Below are 22,297 nucleotides of genomic sequence, written 5' to 3'. Positions count from 1 at the left end.
TTCTGAAAGTTTTGAAATATTATTATACACTTTTGTATTAAAGAAGAAAATGAGAAATCTTATTCTAAGAGGAACATTACTTCAAAAAGAAAAACGCTCTTTGATAAATTAATTTTTCGAAATACTTGCGTTGCGAGGCAACGCGTATCGCACCGAGTCTGATCATTTGAATATTCCCCCTGGGAAGCGAGAGAACGAGACGCAGACAAATTAGTTGGGGTCTGTAATCCATATGTATATAGCCTCATCAAGTCACCTGCCCACCCTTCTATTGGAAAGTGCAAGTCAAGCATCTAGTGACCCCTCCGCCCACTGCTCCTAATACATAGATCGCTATCTCTCATCCCAAATACACATCTGCTTTTATGTGGAGACGGCTCTTCTAGAAGTATTCTCAATCAGAAACGACCCTGAGCTAATTAACGCTATGATATTTCCAACCTCAGTCTACTGGTTCCTAAACCCTACGATTTTTGTTTGCATTGTACTATAAAATTATACTGTTGTGAACAAGATTCATTATTAAAATACAAGATTTTTAAAGTACATGAATTTTTTTTACATTTGAAAAGAAAAAAAAAGTTTGGAGAAAAATGTTGACAAGAATAATCTCCCGTATTTTTCTTGGCAAAATTATAGTTATTGGAAAAAACAACACCAACAAAATACTTATTCGAAGCCAACCATAATCTGCCGGAAACAGAGATAGGCCATCTGCTTTGCAACGTCTGCTCCACCGAGATGAGATTTGAGGGGAATTGTGACAGAGACGAGTTTTTTCAGTCGTTGGAGATTTTCAAGAGTTCCGCGAGCGGTGACTAGGTAGCGAACTGGAAACATGAAATTTGATGACATCAATTGAAAAAACTTCTCAAATCTCATATAACAACAGAAATACACTTACTGCGGCCGTCTGTCATATCGTCTTTGTCTTCCTTTTTGCCTTTATTCGATTGTCGTCTCATGCTAACCGTGTCACAACCAGAATTCGTTGCCATCATAGCAGTGATATCTTCTAACCTATCTGGCAGATCTGAAAAATGGAGTTTAGTCCGAATGGTTGGGTCTTGAATCTTCTTACCTGGCAACTCAATCACATACGGGTCACACTCACGAATCATCGATTGAAACGTGATTTCTGGATCAGTAGAGATTGGGAGTTCTTCAAATCTCAGAGTGAACAGTATATTGTAGTAAGTTTTGATGGCCGCTGCGTGGAATGGTTGCCATTCGCCTCGCATGAAAATCGCCGAGAAGTCAAGTGATCGGAAGGAGAGATTCGGAAGTTTTCGGAAGTTTCGTGATGCCAAGTATTCCAGGAATTTTATCATCTAGAAAATAATCATGATATGGATTTAGAGTTATAATTTAGGACTTGAAAATTCTGATTCGGTCCGAATTTGAATTTTTAAACTACAATGTTTTTAAACTAAATTTTTTTTGAAAATGCTCATAATTTTTCTCAAGTATATTTCTTTAAAATATTTGAAACCTACAAAAAATCCGCCTTAAGAAGTTTTTTTCCAAAAAGAAACCAGAAATTTTTCGAAAAGAAAAGCTTGTTTCAGTACTAAACTTCCGGGCCGACCGTCCCGTTGCAAGTCTGTAATTTAGAAATGAAAAACTCACCAAATGCGATTTCCTCTCTTCTGTCAATACATTCTGCTCATCTTCCTCCTCTGAGTCATCTGATTCCTCTGAATTCACATCGATTTTCTCGAAAAACGATTCCTTTGTGAACCCATCAGCCGATTTCAATTGTCTGGTCAGAAATAGAATGAAGAGTAAAAAGAAATGATGTCTCTTGAATGGTTGATCCTCAAACAACTTCAGCGATTCTCCCCATTTCATCAACATGAATAGAACGGTATCCAATCCAGGCAATCGTGTCGTATACATTGTGACTATTCTAATCGCTTTTCCTGAATTCTCATCTTGCACAAATTGATCCATTGATCTAAATGCTTCAAACTCCTCATGGTTATCGATAAGATATTGTTTTCGGTGTTGCTCCAAAAATTTGAGCATTGGATTCGAACTGTTAATGTGGACTTCTTCGCTTTTCAGCAAATGATGCTCTTTAACCTTAGCGAGCACATCATAGGCAATCCAGCCAAACGAGAGCTTGCGAGTTTCACGTGACTTTTGGGCAAATTCTGAAAATTGGAAATCTTGTTTTTGTCTAGTGCCAAAAATAAACAAGATGGTAGAAAAATGAAACTTACTGTAACAAGCTCTGTACCACGCAGTAGCCTTTTGCATCATCAACTCAGATGGCATTTCACATCTATAAGTCAACGAATTGTTTGCGTCGAAGGTGTTGGGCAATTGGGTACACACCGCAAGATAGCCACCGAATTCCTGAAACGAATAATAAGTTTTATGCGGATACTGTAACCGATTTTAAATAACATATATCATTTTTAAGCTTTCTGGTATGTTTTTCTCACCTCAAAGAACCTCTTTCTAAATTCGCACACCAAACTTGTCATCCGTGTCTCAATCATTTGGTTTGTGTTGAAAAATGACATGTCATCTTGATCCTTATCCGAGATTCGATTTCTCATCTCAAGAATACACCCGGACATAATTTCTCCTTCCGATTGAATACCATAAGTTTCCATGATAGACTGTAAACAGATTTCCGTTTGTTTGAAACAGTTTCTACACTCACTCTTAATTGTCCATTATAATTAGCCAACTCCTTCTCTGCACATGTCAAATAATTCTCGTACCCTTCCATTTTGATGCTCTCGTCAATTTCAATCTCGTATTGTTCTTCCCTCTCCTCGGAAATTCTGATGACGTCATCGATTGCTTGGAATTCACGGAATAGACGTCCACATAGTCTGGGGGTAACGTACACTGGAGCATTGTCGTTTCCAACGTGATAGTCTGGAACTCTCTCTGCAAGTTCAGGAGGCACCGCTTCGCCAGTTTCTGGGTCTGAAAATGTATACTTTGGAACTGAAAACCACCAAACATGTGTAGTCAATAGTTTTCCGTGATTGGTAAAATGCCCTTACACAAGCGACTCACCTCTTGCCCATTTCTTTGTCAATGGTGCTGGCGGTTCTCCAGACTTAGTGAAGTCCACAGCTTGGCAATTCTTCTTTGCCAAATCCATACAAACTCGAGAATTCAGTCCGTATTGATCCGAGTTGTGGAGATGGTTGTTTGAGATGGTTCCAACGGAATCTAGTTTCAGATATTTGACGTAGAACTCGTGCATTAGTTGATCCTGAAAATTAGGAAAATTGTATTTTTTGCAATCTTTGTAGGTTTCTCTCTTTTCAATTTAAGAAATTTGTCATTATTATCATCATAAATTCGAGATTTCACAATTCTTTGAATATCGAAAAACTCACAATCATTTCCCTATCATACGGCATCTCCTTCTTCTCTACAGTGAAATCAAATGGTGCTTCATTTTTATCAAGAAGCAGTTGTTGGTCCCAAATCACCGAATATTCGTCTCCATCCAAATCCGATCCAGCCATTTCATCCGGGTGTGGACGTGGTCCGTGTTGTGGGAACACCACTACATCACACAAATGATGAAGTTCCGGTATATCAACGGCTTCAAATATTCGGACGTCTCCAGTGACGATACATGGATTTTTGGTGAGGAGTACGGTACCCGTAACTACTTGAGATCCCTGCACTTTCATGTGTTGCATATTGGATCTTGGCGGGAGTTTTTCATTCGAGTTTCTGGTGTATTGTACAAATATTTGACCGTATTGAAGGCGTCCTGTTTCGTCGACAATACCGAGCATCGAACGACCGAGCTCTTTGGGAATTTGGATTTGCTCCTTGCGTAACTGTTTGGCTGAAAATTCAAAATTAGGAAAAGATGTCAAAGATGATACTCACTAATAGAAAATTTTATGGAAGCTTTGATGAGGGATCGGAAGAATGGTTCATTGCATAAAGTGAATCCCCACATTCTCTTCAAGAAGTCAATATCGATACGGCGTGGGAATTCCTGAAATAAGGTATGTTTAGTGTTCCAACTTAACAGTGACTTACTTTCAACTTATTTCTGCAATACAATTCATCATTCATCTGTTTAGCAAACGAGACAATCTGCCGATCCATCAATTCCTCAATTCTACCAGTAACTCTTCGATGACATTCGATCGATTGCATTTCAGAGACTTGGTCCAATATGTTGATAAATGGTTTGTTGAGTGCGACTAGAACTGGCGACGAGAATTTGACCATCTCGATTTGATCACCTGGGATTGATTTAGCTGGGAACTTGATTTGAGATGGGCGGAATTGACATTTCAAATCTAGGTTTGGAACATCATATGATTGGATTCCGTTGGCTTGAGCCCATTCACTAACTTCGTCATAGAAGGGGTCGATGGCGATGACTCCTTTCATTCCACGAAAGCGGATCTGAAATTGTCTAGGTGTATTATTCTTTTTTGAAATTTTCTTCGAAATTTTTTAACTTTACAAAACCTGCAAAACCGCAAAAACGTGTCTAGAACTTACCTGAAGACAGCTGGGCACCGAGATCCCAAAATTCATGGATCTTGCAAGACGTTGAGCAAAACCGTAACTCATAATCCCAACACCATCCGAATATGTGTAACATTTACCGACTATCGGTTTGGTTTTGGCGCCTTCGTAGTCAAATGTTGTACAGTAATCCGATCGTTCAAGTTCAACTCCGGTGAGCTGAAAACGGGGTTTTGTTTGTTGTTACTAGTTTTCCTAGCAAAACTCACTCTACTTTGTGTAAAGCATTGTCCCAATCTGGCCATCATCTTTGGAACATTTTCGATTGTCTCAAACCTCCCTAGATGTCTCCGGACCTCTAAAATCTTTGGCTGAAAACCAATAAGATTTGCATTTGGATTATTCTTCAATAATCGCTGTCGTTGACCGAACGTTGATTTCTCCATAAAATATGCGCCATTGTCTCTCATCTGTGAATTCGAGCACCCCAGGAAACCATAATCTCGATTAGCAACTTTCACTCCCTCGCTGAAGAATTTCATTGCAGTTTTATCGATTAATTCCTCTCCGGTTGTGCTTGCTCTCAATCGACCATTGGAATCATCACGGAAAGTAACACGAATCACTCGAGTGCCGTCTTTGTCAAATCTCCGCAGCACTCGATTACCCATGATGGTTTCTGGAGCAATGTAAATGACACGAGTTGGAGTGAACACTATCTTTCGGACGCGTTGAAAGCCGTCGCGAATCTCGTTTTCGGTTAGTCCATTCACCAGATTCATTTGCTGACGTTTTTGGCAGATTTTATCGAAGCACTGCAAAAATTATAACAGTTGAAGGTGCCTCAGGTAGATTCGCTTGTTTACCTTCAAAATTGATCCGATTCTCTTCCTTCCATCAACCATATGAATCAAATCTTCTAACGCAGCTTCACACAACTTATCATCAATCTTATAGTAGTGGATGATGATTTCTAGGAAATTACTCCACTGTCCCTCATCCAAAAGTATTTGGTCTTTGACAACTGCACCGCGGGATATTAGACATTCAATTAAATAAGTGATAGCAAATTTACGTTCCTCGTTTATATCAATTTCTCGATTATCGACGATTTGGTATTTCACCGGGAAAATCTGAAATATATTGATTGTGTTTGGTTTTGGAAAATGATAGATACTCACCTCCGCACAAAAGTCTCTGAAAATTGGTACTGTTGGGTCGGTCGGCGATCGAATTATTCCGTATCCGGATATCGTCCATCTATGATACATTTCTCGACGGCATATAGGGACATTGACTGATGGAAGACTTGCAAATTCAATGGATACTTTGGTACGAGCACGAAGACGTGCGAGGACACTGTAGATTTCGGCAAACTGCAAAGTAAAATCTAATATAATTACATTAAGACACACAAAAGATAATTCTCAGATTCCAAACTGTTTGGTTACCTGAGGATGCTTGAAATCCAGACTAAAAACTGGACTATCCGATATTGCTGCTTCTTCCGCATACCCATGATCTTCCCATACATGTTTGATTGTCTTCCATCGCTTATAGAATGGTACGTAGTGGGGATTTTGGTTGTACTAAATTAAAAAAATGAGGTTTATTTCTTGTGAAGCACAAGTTCTTACCATCTTCTTATCTAGTATTGCTTTTCTTATCAGAGGAGGGCAGTTTACATCGAAATGAATCCGAACACGTTCGCCGTAATCATCTTTTGCATACGGGTCCACTATAATACGACGAATGGAATCTCGACGAACCTGAAAACAATCGACCGAATGTTTGAAATGTATAAAACGTATTGTACTTACCGTAACTTGATAGTTGACCGTTCTCTCTATCTTTTTTTTCTGGTTTTTGTTCTCATTCTTATTGCATTTATTCTTATTCTCCTTGTCACTTGAATCACTTCCACTCGTTGTCCGATCCTCTTCCATTTGTGTGCATTGAAATTGAACCATTAGAATATCATTCTTATCAAACTCAAAGTTTGCGAAAATCTTGTATAATGGATCACCAGCTGGACCGTTTTTAAACCGTTTTGTTTCATTCCAGAACGACACTTCATAATGGTTGAGGAATCTGTTTCCTTGGATATTTCCAAAATGAATCGCATTCAATGGAATATCTTTCGCTGATAACCTCAGGTCAGATATCCAGAAATCAGAGCTGTGGGCGACGATCGTTGGACGTTTATAAGCTGCTACTGGAGTCTGAAAGAAGAAAAAATCTAAAATTTAATCAGAGTTAGTGTGCCACTAGAATGTACTGAATACAGTATTGGCCATAAAGAATGCGGCACTTGTTGTTTTCAGTTGAAAATGTTCTTCTTTAAGAGTGTGTGATGGTCTCACTAATGGTATCACAATATCGATTAATTCTAGAATGTATAGATTACAAGTAGAGCTTCATTTTTGTAGTTGGCAACTTTTTTGAACGGAAGCATCCTAAGAAGTTTATGGCAGTCATTGTAAACATCTCAAAAATCTCGCATTGAAAAATGGGAACTATTGATTGCAAAAAATTGCTTTGACAATTGATTACTTCTTAGGATGTGCCCTTATAAAAAATTGCCAACTACAAAAATGAAAATTTACTCTTGGTCTGTTTCATTTCATAAAAATTTATTTTGTGGGACAGTTAGCTTTACCATGACACACTCTCAAAGTTGGTCATTTTCAACTGAAAGAGATAAAGTATGACATATTTTTTTTTGGCACTGTATATGTTTTCATAAAGAATCAATACGACGGACACGGGGTGCCCACGCGATATAACACTCAAAATTAACTATTCATAAAAAGTCATGTCACTTTTTTAATGCTCAAATGCAATAAGACCTTACCAATTTTTTCATAAATTCATTCATTGCATCAATGAGCTTGAAGTCGAACTGCTCACTAACAACTTCAAAATTCACTTCAAAAAAGCAATCGCAGTCCTGTTCCTCAACGATCTGTGTCGGATGTCGCTTCAGGATTCGGATGTTCGAGTCTTCGAGTGACTGAAAACATGCAATTAAATTAATTTTAGTAGTATGCTTTCTACAATTTTCAGAACATTTAAATTCGAAATTAAGCATAGATGTACGACATGACAGGAAATTTTGGAGTGTTTTTTTTTCATTTTTAAAAATACTTACCGGCTCAAATTGTTCTATTATTGTCTCAATGATTTCCTCCATATCTTTTTGAGTTTTCATCGATTCAGGAAACTCAAACTTGAGGTATCCATGACGAAGTTGTGACACCGACATTGTTTGGGTGTGCCTGAAAAGAAAACGAAATGATGACCGTTGGTAAGAAGAAAAACGGAAGAAGAAAAAGCTATGAATGTGTAAAATTAGAAAAGAAAAATAGCTGCGAATTCGTTAAAATCAATTGACTCACTTGCTCACTCCTATCAAAGAAAAAGCCAACGAGTGAGTGTCAAATATTCAACAGAACGTTTTTATCGGCAGAAAGGAAATAGATAGAGAGTAGACTTTACGCAAAACAATATGAAGAGACGCAGATGCATGAAATAAAACACGCGGTGTCCTGTGCTGTGCTGGCAAGAGAAAGGGAGGTAGGGCCATTAGCACCATTACACGTTGGGGCCGCAGAAGAAGAGGACGGAGGGAAAAAGAACAGAAGAAGGGGAAGAAGGTAGATGATGTTGGCAGATGTTAAGCAAAAAATGGTGTCCAAAGAGAACAGAACACTGGGGTTATTGATCGAGAAAATACACCACGAATCATCAAAACTCATTAGACATTCACGCTGTCCAAAAGAACTGCAAGGAAATTTTTGATCTACTCACATAAAACAAAAATTTTGAGAAAATTGCAGGTTTACAACTGCATTTCTTTTGTAAAAATACTGGTTTCAGACATTATTTGAGGTCAAAACGAAAATATGGAGAAATTAAAAAATTATAGATATTTATGATATCAAAAATGAAATTGCCATTTTGACTTGAAATACTTCTGAAACCAGGATTTTTTGCATTGAATTGGTAGACAATACACTCAGAATAATTCGAAAAATTCCCGACCTATGGCTTTAGGCTAAAAGTTAAAGAAATAAAGTTTTAGACCTGCAGTTGTCTATTTTAGAAAATGGGAAACCGTGACATGGAACAATTTTTTACTGAAAAAACAATTAATTCTGATAGATTGAAAAACCACGGTTGACAGAACTCTAGGAGAAGTTGGCCGTGAACGTCACAATTTTCAAAAGCAGCCGCGTCCTTCAACGGCTGAATTGGAAACGACAAATTCATTACATCTAAATAGTTTATGATAAGCTCCATTTGTTGAACATTTGTGTTAAGGAGAGCCCAAATGATAAGATAAGACACACTGCCGTATCTGCAACTAACTCATGGCCCCCAAAATGGGCCCATCTTTGGAAAATCGAGAAAAATGTCGACTTCTCGCGGAATATTCTTATTTGAGGAGTAATATGGTTTTCGCGCCTCCCTTCAAAATTGTTGACCTTTCTTCAAATTGTATTTTTGTGAGGGTAGATCAAAATTTGTGTTTTGTTCTTTTTTCGAGTATTACTTACCGCGAAGGAACAGAGATTTTTGTGTCTAAACAAACAGGTCAATTTTTTCTTGATTTTGTTGCTACTACTCTTTTATCGTCGCTTTTTGATTTGCCTCTTCCTCTTTTTGTTTTTGAATTATACCTTCCTTTCCTTTTTGTTATACATATATATTTTCCCTTTTGATAAGTTTTATCTCTTTTATTTTCTATTTGATCCGTTTGATTTCAGTTTGTCTTTCTACTGGCATCCTAAAAAAATCAGCGAATATTCCTGTTTTCAGATTTCACAACAACTAGCAGCGATGGTTTCAGGCAAGGCTATCTACAAACACAATGATGGGTGAGCTCAGCCAAGTTTGATCAATATTTGAAACAAAACTAAATTTCAGATACATTCTCCTAGATGATCTGGAATCTTGGTATGCGCGTGGACTAGTCGAGTCAGATGACAAAATTCGGATTTTCGAAATTGGAGGAAACGGATCGTGTGAGACGTATACAGTTGGTGAGTTTCGATCTAATTATGTACTAAATTTCACTCCAATACAATCCTCTTGTTTCAGGTACCTTGGTCAAAACGTATGAGGAGGAATACCCATTCAGAAGAGTCCCACGTTTCTTCTCCTCTGTGGAGAACAAGGAAAACAGCACACCCAAAACGTCTTTTGCCAGCAGCCAAAACTCAGCTCTCCCAAATGACAAAAAGACTGAACAACGGATTCAAGTTTACCATAGACCAGCTAAAACGATTCCAGTATCAAAGAAATCATCGATTCGGAATCAAGTCACTTATCCAAATCAATCGGACAAAGTCCGTCGGACGTCAGACGTCGAACAAACGTCGGATACGGAGGCAGAACAATTCGAACCAAAGTTGTGCGTTCCAAACAAATCAAAGAAGGGGGATATGATTACCGGTTAGTATAGAATACTATATCACTGTCTATCTCATAATTTGAAAACATTTTTTCTTAGGTGACGACGTCGTCGATGAGATGAAAAAGCTAAAATCAGCACTCTGGAAACAACGGTTAGATAGATTGGCTAAATCGATTCCAGTAGCACAGAAATCGTCAATTTGGAATCGAGTCACTTATCCAAATAAATTGGACAGAATCAAACAAACGTCGGATACTGAGTCAGAACAATCCGAACCAAAATTCCCTTTGTTCTACGTTCCAAAGAAAAAATCAAAGAAGGGGGATATGATTACCGGTTTGTATAGAATGATTGTCTATCTCATCATTTGAAAATATTGTTTTCCTTAGGTGACGACGTCGTCGATGAGATGAAAAAGCTAAAATCAGCATTCCCTATGAAAGATTGGAAGGCATCGGATGACGAACACTTCGATTTTCTGAAACAAACTGACTCCAAAAAGGTACTCTTTCATTTTGATCTCTTTATCCCTACACATATCTAATCAGATCCGCTGCCATATATGTAACATTCTCCCGGCCTGTCCATCACACGCCATTCACCACTTATTCCGCAAGCAACACATCAGAGAAATGGCAAACTATGAGATGCCAAGAAAGGCATTCGAGTTTTGGACCCAGCATTTTGACAAATGCAACCAGAAGAAGCATTAGAAGAATTTATTGTTGTTGATTTGGGTTATTTAATAAAACCGTATTAGGTTGTTACTAAAATAATATTTTGAAAATTTTTAATACCCAAAATTACTTATCACATACTGGTTTTCAATTATTCTAGAAAATTCCCAAAATTGACTTGATGGTCTCGCGGATTACTTCGGCAACAGCTTCTTTCGTACATTCTCCTCTGAATTTGTCAAATGTGTCAAAAAGTTGTCATTTTATTGAACTCACTCAAAAGCGGGCACGTGAATGAAGAGGGACTTTGAGCAATCCTGGTGGAGAGACAAGAAGTAGGAAAAGCCACAGAGGTATCTTAAATATATCTGATAGTCTCTCATTATTTCAAGTTCCCTTACCTCCCCGGGTCTTCCGACTTCTTCACACATAATCCTCCATGCTTTGTCTCTCCATCCAAACCACAAATCTCGGTAACATTCCTGGCGAGCTCATCACAATTGATACAAGATTTCAAAATTTGATCCTGACTGGCACAAGTGGTACGGTTGCCTTCTGGAGTGCATCCATTCACGTCGTTACTACAGTAACCGTCAGAAAACGCTTGTTGTTCGTACTTGATGGTTTTTGGGACAGGATGAGCTCCGAGATGGATTACTAGCTAGAGAAAATATGATTTGAGTGGGGGTTGCTAAGACGTCTCACACGTACATCAGGATTGTGCTCATTCCAAAGTTCCGGAACCCGCTTGCTAACGTCTTCATAGGCTACTGTGATTTTATGAAGTTCGAGGTTGACACCTGAAAACGAATGAGCTTTTAAAATAAGAAATTTTAAAAAATATTACCATCAATTCCAGTTGCTTTCAGTTCATCTATAATTAAAGATGATGGGTTCTCTTCTTCGAAACCACGAAATGGACCAAAACCTGTATAAGTAAACCCTGTGTAGTATTTTCACTTTTCCAAAAAAGGTTTTAAAAAGAAAACAAATGGAAATTTACTTACCCGTAACAACCACGTTCTTTTTTGTCATTGGCGTGTACTGAAAAAAGAAAAAATAGAAATAAAAATGAGATTCAGAAATAAAAACAGCACAAGCCGAACTGACGGTGTTTGTCCAGAAAAGAGGTTTAGGGGGCAAAGAAAATCTGCAAATAACGATGAGAGCCGGTTTTTGAAAAATTCTTCGTAGAACAGAATGATAAACAACAAGTTCTGTTTTTGGATTGGGAACATTTTCAATTTCCACAAAATTTTCGCGTTTCCCATATTCAACGTGAATGAAAATATTTGTTTGTTTGACCATGGAGCGTTTTTGCATACCCCTCGCATCATTGTCTGGTGGAGTACTCACCGTCATGACCATATCGTTCTCCGGTGTGCACATAGTCAACATGTCTCCGATTTCTCCAGTTACATTCACCTTTAAAATTTGACACTAATTTATGAAACTAAAAGTTTTTTTTTGCAAACAGCAAACTTTTTGAATAGTTTTCCAAAATCATTATTTTCGATTGGAATAGGAAACTTACTCCCATCATTTTGAACAACTGTTGGCTAGTCTTCTTGGAAGACTCTGAAAAAGATAAAATAATTAATTAAAACATGTCACAAAAAAAGAAAAGTTTTAAAAAATGACAGAAAAGAAGATTGAGAAACAAGAAATGTCAAGATGAAACTTCACGAGAGACATCTTGGTCAGATGTCAGTTGTTTAGAGGACATGTAATGCGGAAGTGAAACAAGATGAAAGATGTGAACACAAAGATTTGATGACTGAACTTGTACTTTTTCGTTGTAAAAAACCAATAAATATTAATTTTGGAAGATTTCTGATATTCGGTGAGACTGACCAACTGTTTCCACGGAAAGCAAGAGATAGAAACTGAATTTACCTGGTTGGGCTGACGCGCCTTCGGCGCATTTTCTCGCGGCTACACCACTCGAGTTCACGTGATAACATTTTTGATGATAATTTGTATTTTTGGTAATAAAAATAAACTGCGGCCATCCTGAAAGAGGGACAGACAAATCCACAGACAGCGCCCACACGCGTTTTCTATATAAGAATGGTCTTCAAAATTGATGAATAAAATTGATTGGAGAAACCCAGTTTACTTTGAAATTTCCAAAAGACAAAAGTCAATCTGCGTTCGGGGGGAATCGAACCCCCGTCGAATGCTTGGAAGGCATCCATGCTGACCATTACCACAGGTGAACCGCGATGGATCCTATATGTGATCGCGCGGTGGCGTATATGCAGCTAGAAAGAATCAGGGTTGTGTCCTATATGTGTCCATATGGATCCACGCGCGGTCGGCCGAAAAGCGTGTGGCGCATATGGATCGTATATGGATAGCACATCAGCATTAATTCTACCAACCGTATTTGGTTGATTATTCTGTATGAAACACTAGAAAGGCCTAATTCATTGTTGTGATTGTTATGTAATGCTATAATGTTGTTTTACTTTTCCTTTTTCCAACTTGTTCACTTTCCATTTCTCGGACTTGTACATTTTCTCCGTTTTTTCTCAAAGTTCTTCATTTTTTAACAGATAATAGCAATATTTCGTGAAAAATTGAAAACCACACAGGATTTCATATAAAAATAAAAAATTAGATTGGCGGTTATAAACAGTCATTTATGCTCAAGCTTTTCTTTGAACTCTGAAAAAAAAACCCGCCGATGAAATTCGAAGTCTTGTATTTTGACTTTACTTCGGTATGACAACTGCTTATTTTCTTACCTTTAAATCCACCTGAAAAATATGATTTCTTATCATACCGAAGTAAAGAAAAACACAAGTATCGAACTTCTCAACATAAAGTATATCCCAAAGTTACTTGAGAAAACGACAAGTTTTCTATTGAAAAAATAAATTTCCGCAAATTTAAATTTTTTATTTTTACTTTTGAAGTTTGCCATTATCTGTTTTCAGCAAAAACAATTAAGAAATTCGCTGAAAAACTTCGAGAAACGGAGAAAATGGGCCCGGACTTATAAAAAATAATGTCGCGTAGATTTACGGTAAACAACACGCCCACGTGTAATTCCGGAGCGTCGTTGCGGCGGCCGGCCGCTAGGCTCAAATATGGACCATATATGGAACGTATATGGATACTATATGGATGCACGCGCGGCCAGTACAAGGAAAAGACGACAGCACATATACGCCACACGCGCGGTCCACGTTTCATTTGGGGACACATATAGGACGCTATATGCACACTTTCACATATAGGATCCATCGCGGTTCACCTGTGACACCACGAACGCGGCAAATCTGCATGGAAGAAGTGAGAGAGAATAGAGGGACGCCTCCCGATTTTTCGCATAGTTATAACACATAAACGAATTTATGCATTGTCTTCTGTACGACATAGTGGACGGAGAAGCGATATAAGGAAATCATAAAAGAAATCATGTTTCTTTCTTCTTCTTATTTCTTCCCCGTCGCGTTCGTGGTGTAATGGTCAGCATGGATGCCTTCCAAGCATTCGACGGGGGTTCGATTCCCCCCGAACGCAGATTTTCTTTTTTTTTACATCCCTTTTAAAGAAAATATAATACTTTCAGGAAAATCACAAGTTATTTTTAAAGCTTGACTAATTGACCACCCACATTACTATTTTCCGATTGGATTACTCATAGTGTTTTCGTCGCCTACAATTCCATTCATATCTCGAAGCTGTTCCTCTTTTTCTCCCTCTCACATATGTGAATATCGAAAACAAGTAAAAGAGACAACCTGTCATCCTTTTTTCTCTTACTTCTTCCTCTCAACTCACCTTCATCTTCTCTTTTTCCCCTCGTATCCTTAGTCTCTCTTACTTTTAATTACTCCGTGAAAGGGCACCAACTTGGACATGTGCTCACCTGTGGGGCTCAATCTGAGCTTTATTTTTGGAGCGAGGAAGAGATAGAGAGAGGAACGAGTACGTTGAAAACAAGCTCGTTTTCTGCATTTAAACTGTTTGAAGGTTTCCTGACATCTTACTGTAACATACCGGTTTTATTTAATCCAAATAAAAAGACATAAATTTAAAAATTAACTTTGATTCTGAGGGATCCGGGTAATTGCAACAAAGCCTTAAAATACTTCTGACCACCTTCTTCCTAATTACCTCTTCATTCCCTCGTTTCAAAGTCAAATCTACTTACCACTACATTCTCCTTCTCTCTCTCCAACTGCTTCATCATTCTTCCCTTCATTTCTAGCGGAGCCCCCTCCCTCTTTCCCGCCTGCTTGGTTACCATAGACACGAAAGACTCGTCGCCTCTTCTTCTTCTTCTCCATCGACAACTCCTCGCTTCTCCACTTCTACTCGTTCAGCTTCTCTTCTCTCTTTTTCTATTCCGACCACCACATTTTCCTCCTCAATGCCTCTATCCGTTCAATAACTGTTCCTGGTTCTTTAGAAATATCTCCTGTTTTTTCCTTATTTTTCCCGGGTTTCCTCCTGAAATTTATTCGGTGTTTTTTCAGCTGAAAACGGGTCTCCAAAATTAGAATACCAAGAAATTCGAGAAAGAAGAGATGTCATCAGCCGTGAAACTTGCTGATCGGTAAGTTCTTAATATGTTTTGTCTGTATATGGTTTTTTAGTTACTAGTTATCTATGTACTGATTCCCAGGTGAAAGTTTGATCCACTTAGTACACGCCAGGTGAAAAGTGTATAAAATGGTTCCTGGTCTTTATAGTGCAACCTCAATTCGATTTTCTGTAGGATAATTTGTCGACAAAAATGAGAGACCAAACCTAAACTTTAATTTTTTCAATCTATACATTCCCCCACATCCTCTACTATAGTTCTCCGAATATTCCGCAATATCTAGACATACATTCGTTTTTTTTCTCATTTCCGGGAACACTCATACATAGCAGCTCACGTGATAAGATGATTGTTATTATTGTGGATGCTGGACTAGAAAATATGTTATTTTTTACAGATATCTGATGACAAAACGGTTAGGTGATGGAACGTTTGGAGAAGTAATGTTGGCCAAAAAAATTGATACGGGAGACAGAGTTGCAATTAAAAGGTTAGTCTGACATAGATTATTTAGTATCGTAATATCAAGATATCTTCAGAATGAAAAAGAAGTTCTACAGTTGGGAGGAGGCTATGAGTCTACGAGAAGTGAAGTCATTGAAAAAACTCAATCATCCAAATATTATTAAGTTAAGAGAGGTAAGGTACAATTGGATTTGATTAGGTTGGACTTGTGTTTCAATTTAATATTATAACTATTAGTATAGTGGAAAAGTTGGATTTTTGAAAAAAAAAGTTGGGAAAAGTAACAAAAAACGTTTTCAGGTGATCCGTGAAAACGACATTCTCTATTTCGTTTTCGAGTTTATGCAAGAAAACCTGTACGAACTGATGAAAGATCGTGACCGATATTTTCCTGAATCAGTAATCCGTAACATAATCTATCAAGTTCTGCAAGGACTGTCATTCATGCACAAAAATGGATTCTTCCATCGAGACATGAAACCAGAGAATATAATGTGCAACGGAACTGAGCTCGTCAAAATTGCGGATTTCGGGCTAGCCAGAGAGATTCGTTCAAAACCTCCGTATACCGATTACGTGTCGACAAGATGGTACCGGGCGCCGGAAATTCTTCTCAGATCGACTTCTTATAATTCACCAATCGATATTTGGGCGTTGGGATGTATTATGGCAGAGTTGTATATGCTTCGACCGCTTTTCCCGGGTACATCAGAAATGGATCAGTTGTTCAAGATTATTTCGATACTAGGCACGCCGAATAAGGTGAGCAAATTTAAAAAAAAGTGATGTGATTGATTTAAGATAAAATACACAGAATCCTAATATAACTGTTTTTAGGACGAGTGGACGGAAGGTTACCAACTAGCCTCTGCTATGAACTTCCGTTTCCAACAAGTCGTCGCTACTCCTATGGAACAGGTGAGCATTGTCCGAGTTATCAGTTTTTTTGAAAACTAAAAATCAATATTAACTGTAATTCCATGTTGCCTTGCAGGTTGTCAACACGATAAGTAAAGAAGGAATGAAATTAATGATGGATATGATGTTATGGAACCCAGAGAAACGACCAAACGCTAATCAAAGTCTTCGTTACAAATATTTCCAAGTTGCTGAGAAATTGGGAGCACCGGTTGTGAGTCAACCGGCGCCTGGAAGTATCAGAAAGACGAGTGCTGCGTCTGTCAAGAGTGATACAAAGGCGATGACGGCAAAAGCGGCAAAGGTACGTCTTTTTGAAGTGAATTCATTGAGAAAAATTATTTCAGAAAGAATACGTTGGTTCTGAAAATGTGTCCCCTCAACAACCAACTAAAATCATCGAACGTCATGCAAACCGGAATCTACCACTGAAGGATACACTATTTGAAAAGTAAGTTGATATTAAGACTCAAAAACCGAGGAAATAGTATTGTTTTGTACCTAAACTATAAATTTCCAGATCCGACACTAAACCACTGGCTCCTGCGAAAACCAACGAAGCGAAACCGACAGCTAAGGAAATTTATCTCTCAAAAAGCAAATATGTCCCCGGTACTGTTAAACTGAAAGCTAAAAAATGTTTGAAGCAAATGTTGGGTAAAAAGTGATTGAAATTGTGTGGACGCACGTTTGCAGCTATCTTACTGTAATTTTGATGTGAAATTGTAAAAGTGAAGAAATAAATTCAGCCTGATGGTTTCTATTTTTGACTTTATTCGTCTGCTTGTCTTGGGCAACGTTTTTTGACCACTATCTGCTACCTGCTCTATCCATTTCTTTTTCATTTCCGTTCATTTTTCAGGTCAAGTATCAAAAGACACATCTGCCCATCAGAATCAAATAATGACCAACAATGGACTGACCGGAACAACCAAAACAACATCATTCAGTGCGAAGAAAGAGGGTCGAACGGCAGTTCAGACAAGGTTCGAGTATGCGTACGGTTCGTCGTTTTGTTCCCTCTTCTAAAACTCTTTCCCCCCTTTTTTCCTATTTTTCACTCTCGTTCTGTTCCTATTGTTTGAGCGGCATGTTTTTAAATATCCAATGATTAAAGGGGCAAAAGGCGTAAAGTCTGCAACAAACAGATTTATCCTAATTAACGTAATTAACTTTAACCTAATTTTTGGACCCACCTCCAAGAGGATTTTCACTTTTCCCTGATATCCGACAAAATATATGTTCCATTGGGAATACGTGAGACTTTTTGAAAATTAATCAAGCCCTATTACAGTAGTCCGATGACTTAAAAACGCCTTAAAACACCTTAAACATGAAATAGATATGCAAACCAAATAAATAGCTAAAACTGAATAAAAATATTGATCAGTCCATCCCCTCTTACAACTGCACCCCCATCGTAAACGAGAGAGTATCGACGAGAGACACAGAGTGTTTTTTCGCGCCGAGATATATTTTAACCGTTTTTGTATGCGCGAGAAAACCCTCTGCGCCTCTCGTCTCTCTACACATTTTCCTCATTCTCTCCGTCTCTATCAGTATTTCCGTCGAACTTCTTCATTTCTTCCAGGTTACATCCCAAACTTCGGAGCAAGACAGACGGTGCCTGCCAATAATCACTCATACAGTGCCAACAACACGAATAATCATCATTCCACGTCACCAAACAAGTTGACGAATACGGGTCGAGTCGATTGGGCGTCTAAGTGAGTTGGGAGAGAAAACGGGAAACCACAGTAATCCATTTTCAGATACATAAAATGATCGCACACTTCACCAAATCTATCGACTTCTAATATATTTTTTGTTTCACTTTCCCTTTTTGCCAATTTCTTCCACCCTGAAACACTTTCATTAGTTTGGAATCACTCTTGGTAACAAGAATGAATAAATCAATTGAAAACATTGATTCAAATGGATCACATACTCTGAACTTACGAACTCACATGTATTATACCACAAAAATCAGAGGAGGAAAAGAGAAAATTAGGCACTTGTTGTCTATAAAAGTCAATGGGGGAGTGAAGACGGAAGGGAACACATTTTAGAAGAAAAAAGTGAATTTTTGGAACAGAAAAAGAATGAACCGAGTGATTGGAGAGAGACAAAAAAGAATATTCAATGGTGGTGAATCGGATAATAAATAAAAAATTCTCAAGGAAACATAGGGATACTCTAATAAAACATATCATGAAATGGACCGCCTAATTTGGTCCAATACGTCCGGAAAAGGGCGAAGTAAATAAAAAAGGAAAATTACACAAGAAACCTAGAAAAAAGACGAAAAACCTGATCGAACCAGCGATCACTTTGTCTATATGAGCGCATAAAATCCTAATAGAAAATCTAATTAAAAAATTAATCGAAAGAACCGAATAAATAGAAAAATGTCTAATTGTGAGCATATGTAGGATAATAGAGGTTGGAGGATAAGGCCACATGTGGTAAATTGGAATATTTTGGGGGGAGATATGAAAAAGAGAGTAACAGGGGTGAGGGGGAAGAAAATTGAAAGAAATGAGGAAAATATTCTTGTCTAAACTAAACACCAAAAACTGCAATGAAACAGGAGAGATTAGGCTTCTGATTCTGTTGGCGATTGAGTCGAAGGAGAAGAAGAGAAGGAGGATGACGGAGATGGTACGTCGTTTGGTGATTTTGGACTCTGTATAATGAAGTTAGGAAAAATAAGGATACTGCCTTGCTACAGTACCTCTGGTGCCGATGGTGCTGGATCCATAGGAACATCCACTTCTTCCGTTTTTTTCTCTTCCGTTTCTGCCCTGTTGTTTTCCAATACCTCCACCACAGCAACTGCCGTCACTTGATGTTCATCATTTTCCTCGTCAATTTCCATATCAACTTCATTTCGATCATCCTCCATTCGATCATTTTCTTCAGATGCCGGGGCGATTCGTTCGACGACAACTGACATTTCTGGAGGTGTCGATATATTCTCAGCCTGGTTCTGTAATATCGCCTATCTTTCATTAGAGAGAGAGAGCGCTAGACTAGGAATTACCAGAATCTCATCGTCAAACTCCTCCATCGACTGAAGTGGCGCCTCTTTTGCGGTTTCGACTGGAACATTAATCACTTCTTGTGTAATAATTGGGCCACGTTTAATCTGAAAACAAGCTTCTGAAACTCTTCAAAGCACAGAGATCTCATTACATACCAATTGTTTGACTACACTTCCAACCATTCGAACAGTATTTCCAGCTGCGTCTGTTAGAATCACATCTCCAAAGTATGCCTCTTCTCGCTCTCTCATTCGTGTTGTTCTTGCTTCCACATCCACCGGCTGTTGATCATCAGTTAATCCTTGGCATATCTTTGCCAAATACGCAGAATCAACGTCCGAATCGTTCGACAACTTCACCATCATATCAGAAACGAGATTAATGTCACGACGGATTGAAGCGGTAAACTCGGCTGACGGCGATGAGACGGGTGATTGACGAGATCTTGCAGCAATCAGCGTCTTCCGCCAGACACTCATCGCTTCACAAGAGGCTAGACGAACATTGGGAACTTCTGAAGTAAGACGTTGATTCCTGGCAAGAGTTCTAGAGATAACAAACTGTCTGTGACGAGTTGCTGAAGAGGAACGGAGAAGAAGAAACGGAATTGGATGCCATCGCATTGCTTCTCGCGGAGGATTTGCGCGCAGATAAAACAGAATCTGCAAATTTTCATATTGGTGTGAAATAAAGTCTGTAGATATAGATTTTCTCTCTCTCGCTCTATCGTGTATCCAGATCATCTTCGATCTCATTTGCCTGAAATATGTCCCAAGTTTCAATACTCACGTCTGCCTCCGTGTCCACTTCTGTGTTTTCGCAAAACTCGAAACAATATCATCTACGAATTGCTCGGATAAGAAACTCTGAGTCTTCTCCTTTTTACTCTTCACATCCATATGTCCACTATCAATATTCCGATTAACTTTTATCTCTTCCCATTCGGCTGCAACCAATGCGCCGACAATGGTGGACACCAGCTTCACGGCTTCACATCGAACATCAGCAACTCGATCATCAGCGAGGGTGAGAGCAATTCCAGACATGTGGAGATTAACATCTTGAATGCTGAACAATGAGCACAGCTTGGAGAGTTGTCTGGAATTCAGTTCTTTTTCTTGATGGGCTTTTTTATTGAATATATATCAACTTACGAGATAAGTTCGAATCTCGATCGCCAATCTCCATTATGTGTCTGATTTCCAGGTTGAGCACCAATCGGGAAGAATTGTGGAAGGGAAAGGATCATTTCGTCACGCTTTTCCGTTGAGAGACACTTCACGAATTCGTATAAATGCAGTAATATTCCATTGCGTACATCTTGGTTTTGATCGTTTCTGGAAAAGCAGGGAAGGTATTTTAGCTTTGAAACAATTTCCGTTTAGCTACCTCAAATCATAGAACACTGGCAACAAATCCTCATCAGTAATCTCTTGTCCCAACATATTGGCTACAGCGTGAATCGAGTACGATATAGACTGTCTCACTCTTGCCTGCTCATCCATCGCCAACTTTCTGAATACCAGCTTTAGGCGTGGCCACGCGGCACGTCCGAGTGTATAACAGATCGCCGGGAAGTTGAATGCACAATGACGATAAATTTCAGCACAAAGGGATGGATCCATGCCAGCAGGACCAGAGCCATTGTTTGAATTATGGCCGATTGGCCCCATCACTTTCATGTATGAATCAACAAGATCCGATGGAACATGTTGGAATGCTGCTTGTTCGAGTGACGTCAAACTGATATCCGAGTCTTCCGTCATTGCGGCTTCCCCGTGTATCGATGAATTCGATGAGATCGACATGTTCATTTCGTCAATATCAAGAATTCCGAGTTGCTCTTTCTCTTCTGTATTTAACATAACCACCGAATCATCACTTTTCGACACATCCAACAGGGCTGTTGTTGGAGGGGAAGATGATTCGCACGTGCTGTTTGCTTTTCTGGAACTATAAAATGGTGAGGAATTGTTCTAAAATAAAACTATCAAAAAACATACCTTCTCGGCGACAACGCAATCGGTGACCCATTAACTCCGAATGATTGCGAACGTGGCCGCGGGGAGAGACTCTGTGACTTCATCACATCGAAACGACTCTCCAAATAACTGTTAGAAGTTGGTGAGTTGGTGAAAGAAGATGACGATCCGAATGGTTTGAGCTCATCCTCGATAGCCCTGCAAGAAGACGACCGAAGTGAATAAGAAATGCATAAGGAGAGGGAGAAAACCTGTCCCTCTCTCTGGATGATAGAGGGGTCTAATAAGAGATGCATGTGTATTAGTAATCATTTCAAACTTCTGGAATTGCTTTTGACAACTAGAAAATATTACGAAGCTGTTAAAGAGAATTTTGTAACGTACGAAATAGCATAGTTTGATGACCAATACGTCAACGAGAACTCATTCGACACCATCTCTTTTTGTTTCGTTGAGTCAGCAGCTGAGACAGATTCTGTGTTGACTGGACATTCTATCGTCAACGGGTTGTCATCTGCGTATTCGTCATCCTCGTTGGCAACGAACGATTTATCAAAATCATCATCAGAATCTGAATCATTGTCGTCGTCATCATCAAAACGTCGTCGGAATTTGGAATGAGAATTCTCCATGTCTGAAAATTGGAAAATAAATGTTATTGGCCCTGAAGCAGATGATGAATGATATAGAAATGCATGAGAAATACAAGGAAAATCCAAAATGTTAGTGAGTTAGTGTCTGCAAACCAAAAAAATGAAAAT

At 38.7% G+C, this 22,297-nt stretch overlaps 5 protein-coding genes across 5 annotated transcripts; 3 read left to right on the top strand and 2 right to left on the bottom strand.

The window, feature by feature from the left end:
- Nucleotides 1–669: 669 nt before the first annotated feature.
- GCK72_000010 (uncharacterized protein) lies at nucleotides 670–7,738 on the bottom strand (the record flags this gene model as incomplete). Its single annotated transcript, XM_053722220.1, has 20 exons — nucleotides 670–830; nucleotides 905–1,033; nucleotides 1,082–1,331; nucleotides 1,630–2,156; nucleotides 2,226–2,361; nucleotides 2,451–2,630; nucleotides 2,675–2,946; nucleotides 3,040–3,241; nucleotides 3,369–3,832; nucleotides 3,877–3,988; nucleotides 4,033–4,407; nucleotides 4,507–4,692; nucleotides 4,743–5,288; nucleotides 5,340–5,606; nucleotides 5,655–5,849; nucleotides 5,925–6,062; nucleotides 6,111–6,242; nucleotides 6,294–6,695; nucleotides 7,328–7,486; nucleotides 7,625–7,738. 20 exons carry the CDS (start codon nucleotides 7,736–7,738, stop codon nucleotides 670–672), a joined length of 4,947 nt encoding a protein of 1,648 aa, XP_053590865.1.
- A 1,577-nt stretch (nucleotides 7,739–9,315) lies between these two features.
- Nucleotides 9,316–10,605, top strand: GCK72_000009 (uncharacterized protein; the record flags this gene model as incomplete). The annotated part of the gene is made up of 6 exons (XM_003100632.2): nucleotides 9,316–9,353; nucleotides 9,403–9,518; nucleotides 9,577–9,930; nucleotides 9,989–10,228; nucleotides 10,282–10,394; nucleotides 10,441–10,605. 6 exons carry the CDS (start codon nucleotides 9,316–9,318, stop codon nucleotides 10,603–10,605), a joined length of 1,026 nt encoding a protein of 341 aa, XP_003100680.2.
- Nucleotides 10,606–10,725: 120 nt separating this feature from the next.
- On the bottom strand, nucleotides 10,726–12,112 carry GCK72_000008 (uncharacterized protein; the record flags this gene model as incomplete). The annotated part of the gene is made up of 8 exons (XM_003100622.2): nucleotides 10,726–10,798; nucleotides 10,846–10,926; nucleotides 10,971–11,230; nucleotides 11,281–11,369; nucleotides 11,417–11,497; nucleotides 11,577–11,613; nucleotides 11,926–11,994; nucleotides 12,104–12,112. 8 exons carry the CDS (start codon nucleotides 12,110–12,112, stop codon nucleotides 10,726–10,728), a joined length of 699 nt encoding a protein of 232 aa, XP_003100670.2.
- Nucleotides 12,113–15,531: 3,419 nt separating this feature from the next.
- On the top strand, nucleotides 15,532–18,241 carry GCK72_000007 (uncharacterized protein; the record flags this gene model as incomplete). Its single annotated transcript, XM_003100596.2, has 9 exons — nucleotides 15,532–15,617; nucleotides 15,667–15,766; nucleotides 15,893–16,354; nucleotides 16,430–16,510; nucleotides 16,587–16,814; nucleotides 16,858–16,961; nucleotides 17,031–17,122; nucleotides 17,373–17,513; nucleotides 18,102–18,241. 9 exons carry the CDS (start codon nucleotides 15,532–15,534, stop codon nucleotides 18,239–18,241), a joined length of 1,434 nt encoding a protein of 477 aa, XP_003100644.2.
- A 2,212-nt stretch (nucleotides 18,242–20,453) lies between these two features.
- Nucleotides 20,454–21,513, top strand: GCK72_000006 (uncharacterized protein; the record flags this gene model as incomplete). The annotated part of the gene is made up of 2 exons (XM_053722219.1): nucleotides 20,454–20,580; nucleotides 21,161–21,513. 2 exons carry the CDS (start codon nucleotides 20,454–20,456, stop codon nucleotides 21,511–21,513), a joined length of 480 nt encoding a protein of 159 aa, XP_053590864.1.
- Nucleotides 21,514–22,297: the final 784 nt, after the last annotated feature.

Source organism: Caenorhabditis remanei, chromosome I (genome assembly GCF_010183535.1).
Source record: "Caenorhabditis remanei strain PX506 chromosome I, whole genome shotgun sequence".
In the NCBI taxonomy this organism is placed as follows: Eukaryota; Metazoa; Nematoda; class Chromadorea; order Rhabditida; family Rhabditidae; genus Caenorhabditis; species Caenorhabditis remanei.
This window is presented reverse-complemented; position numbering and strand designations above follow the sequence as displayed.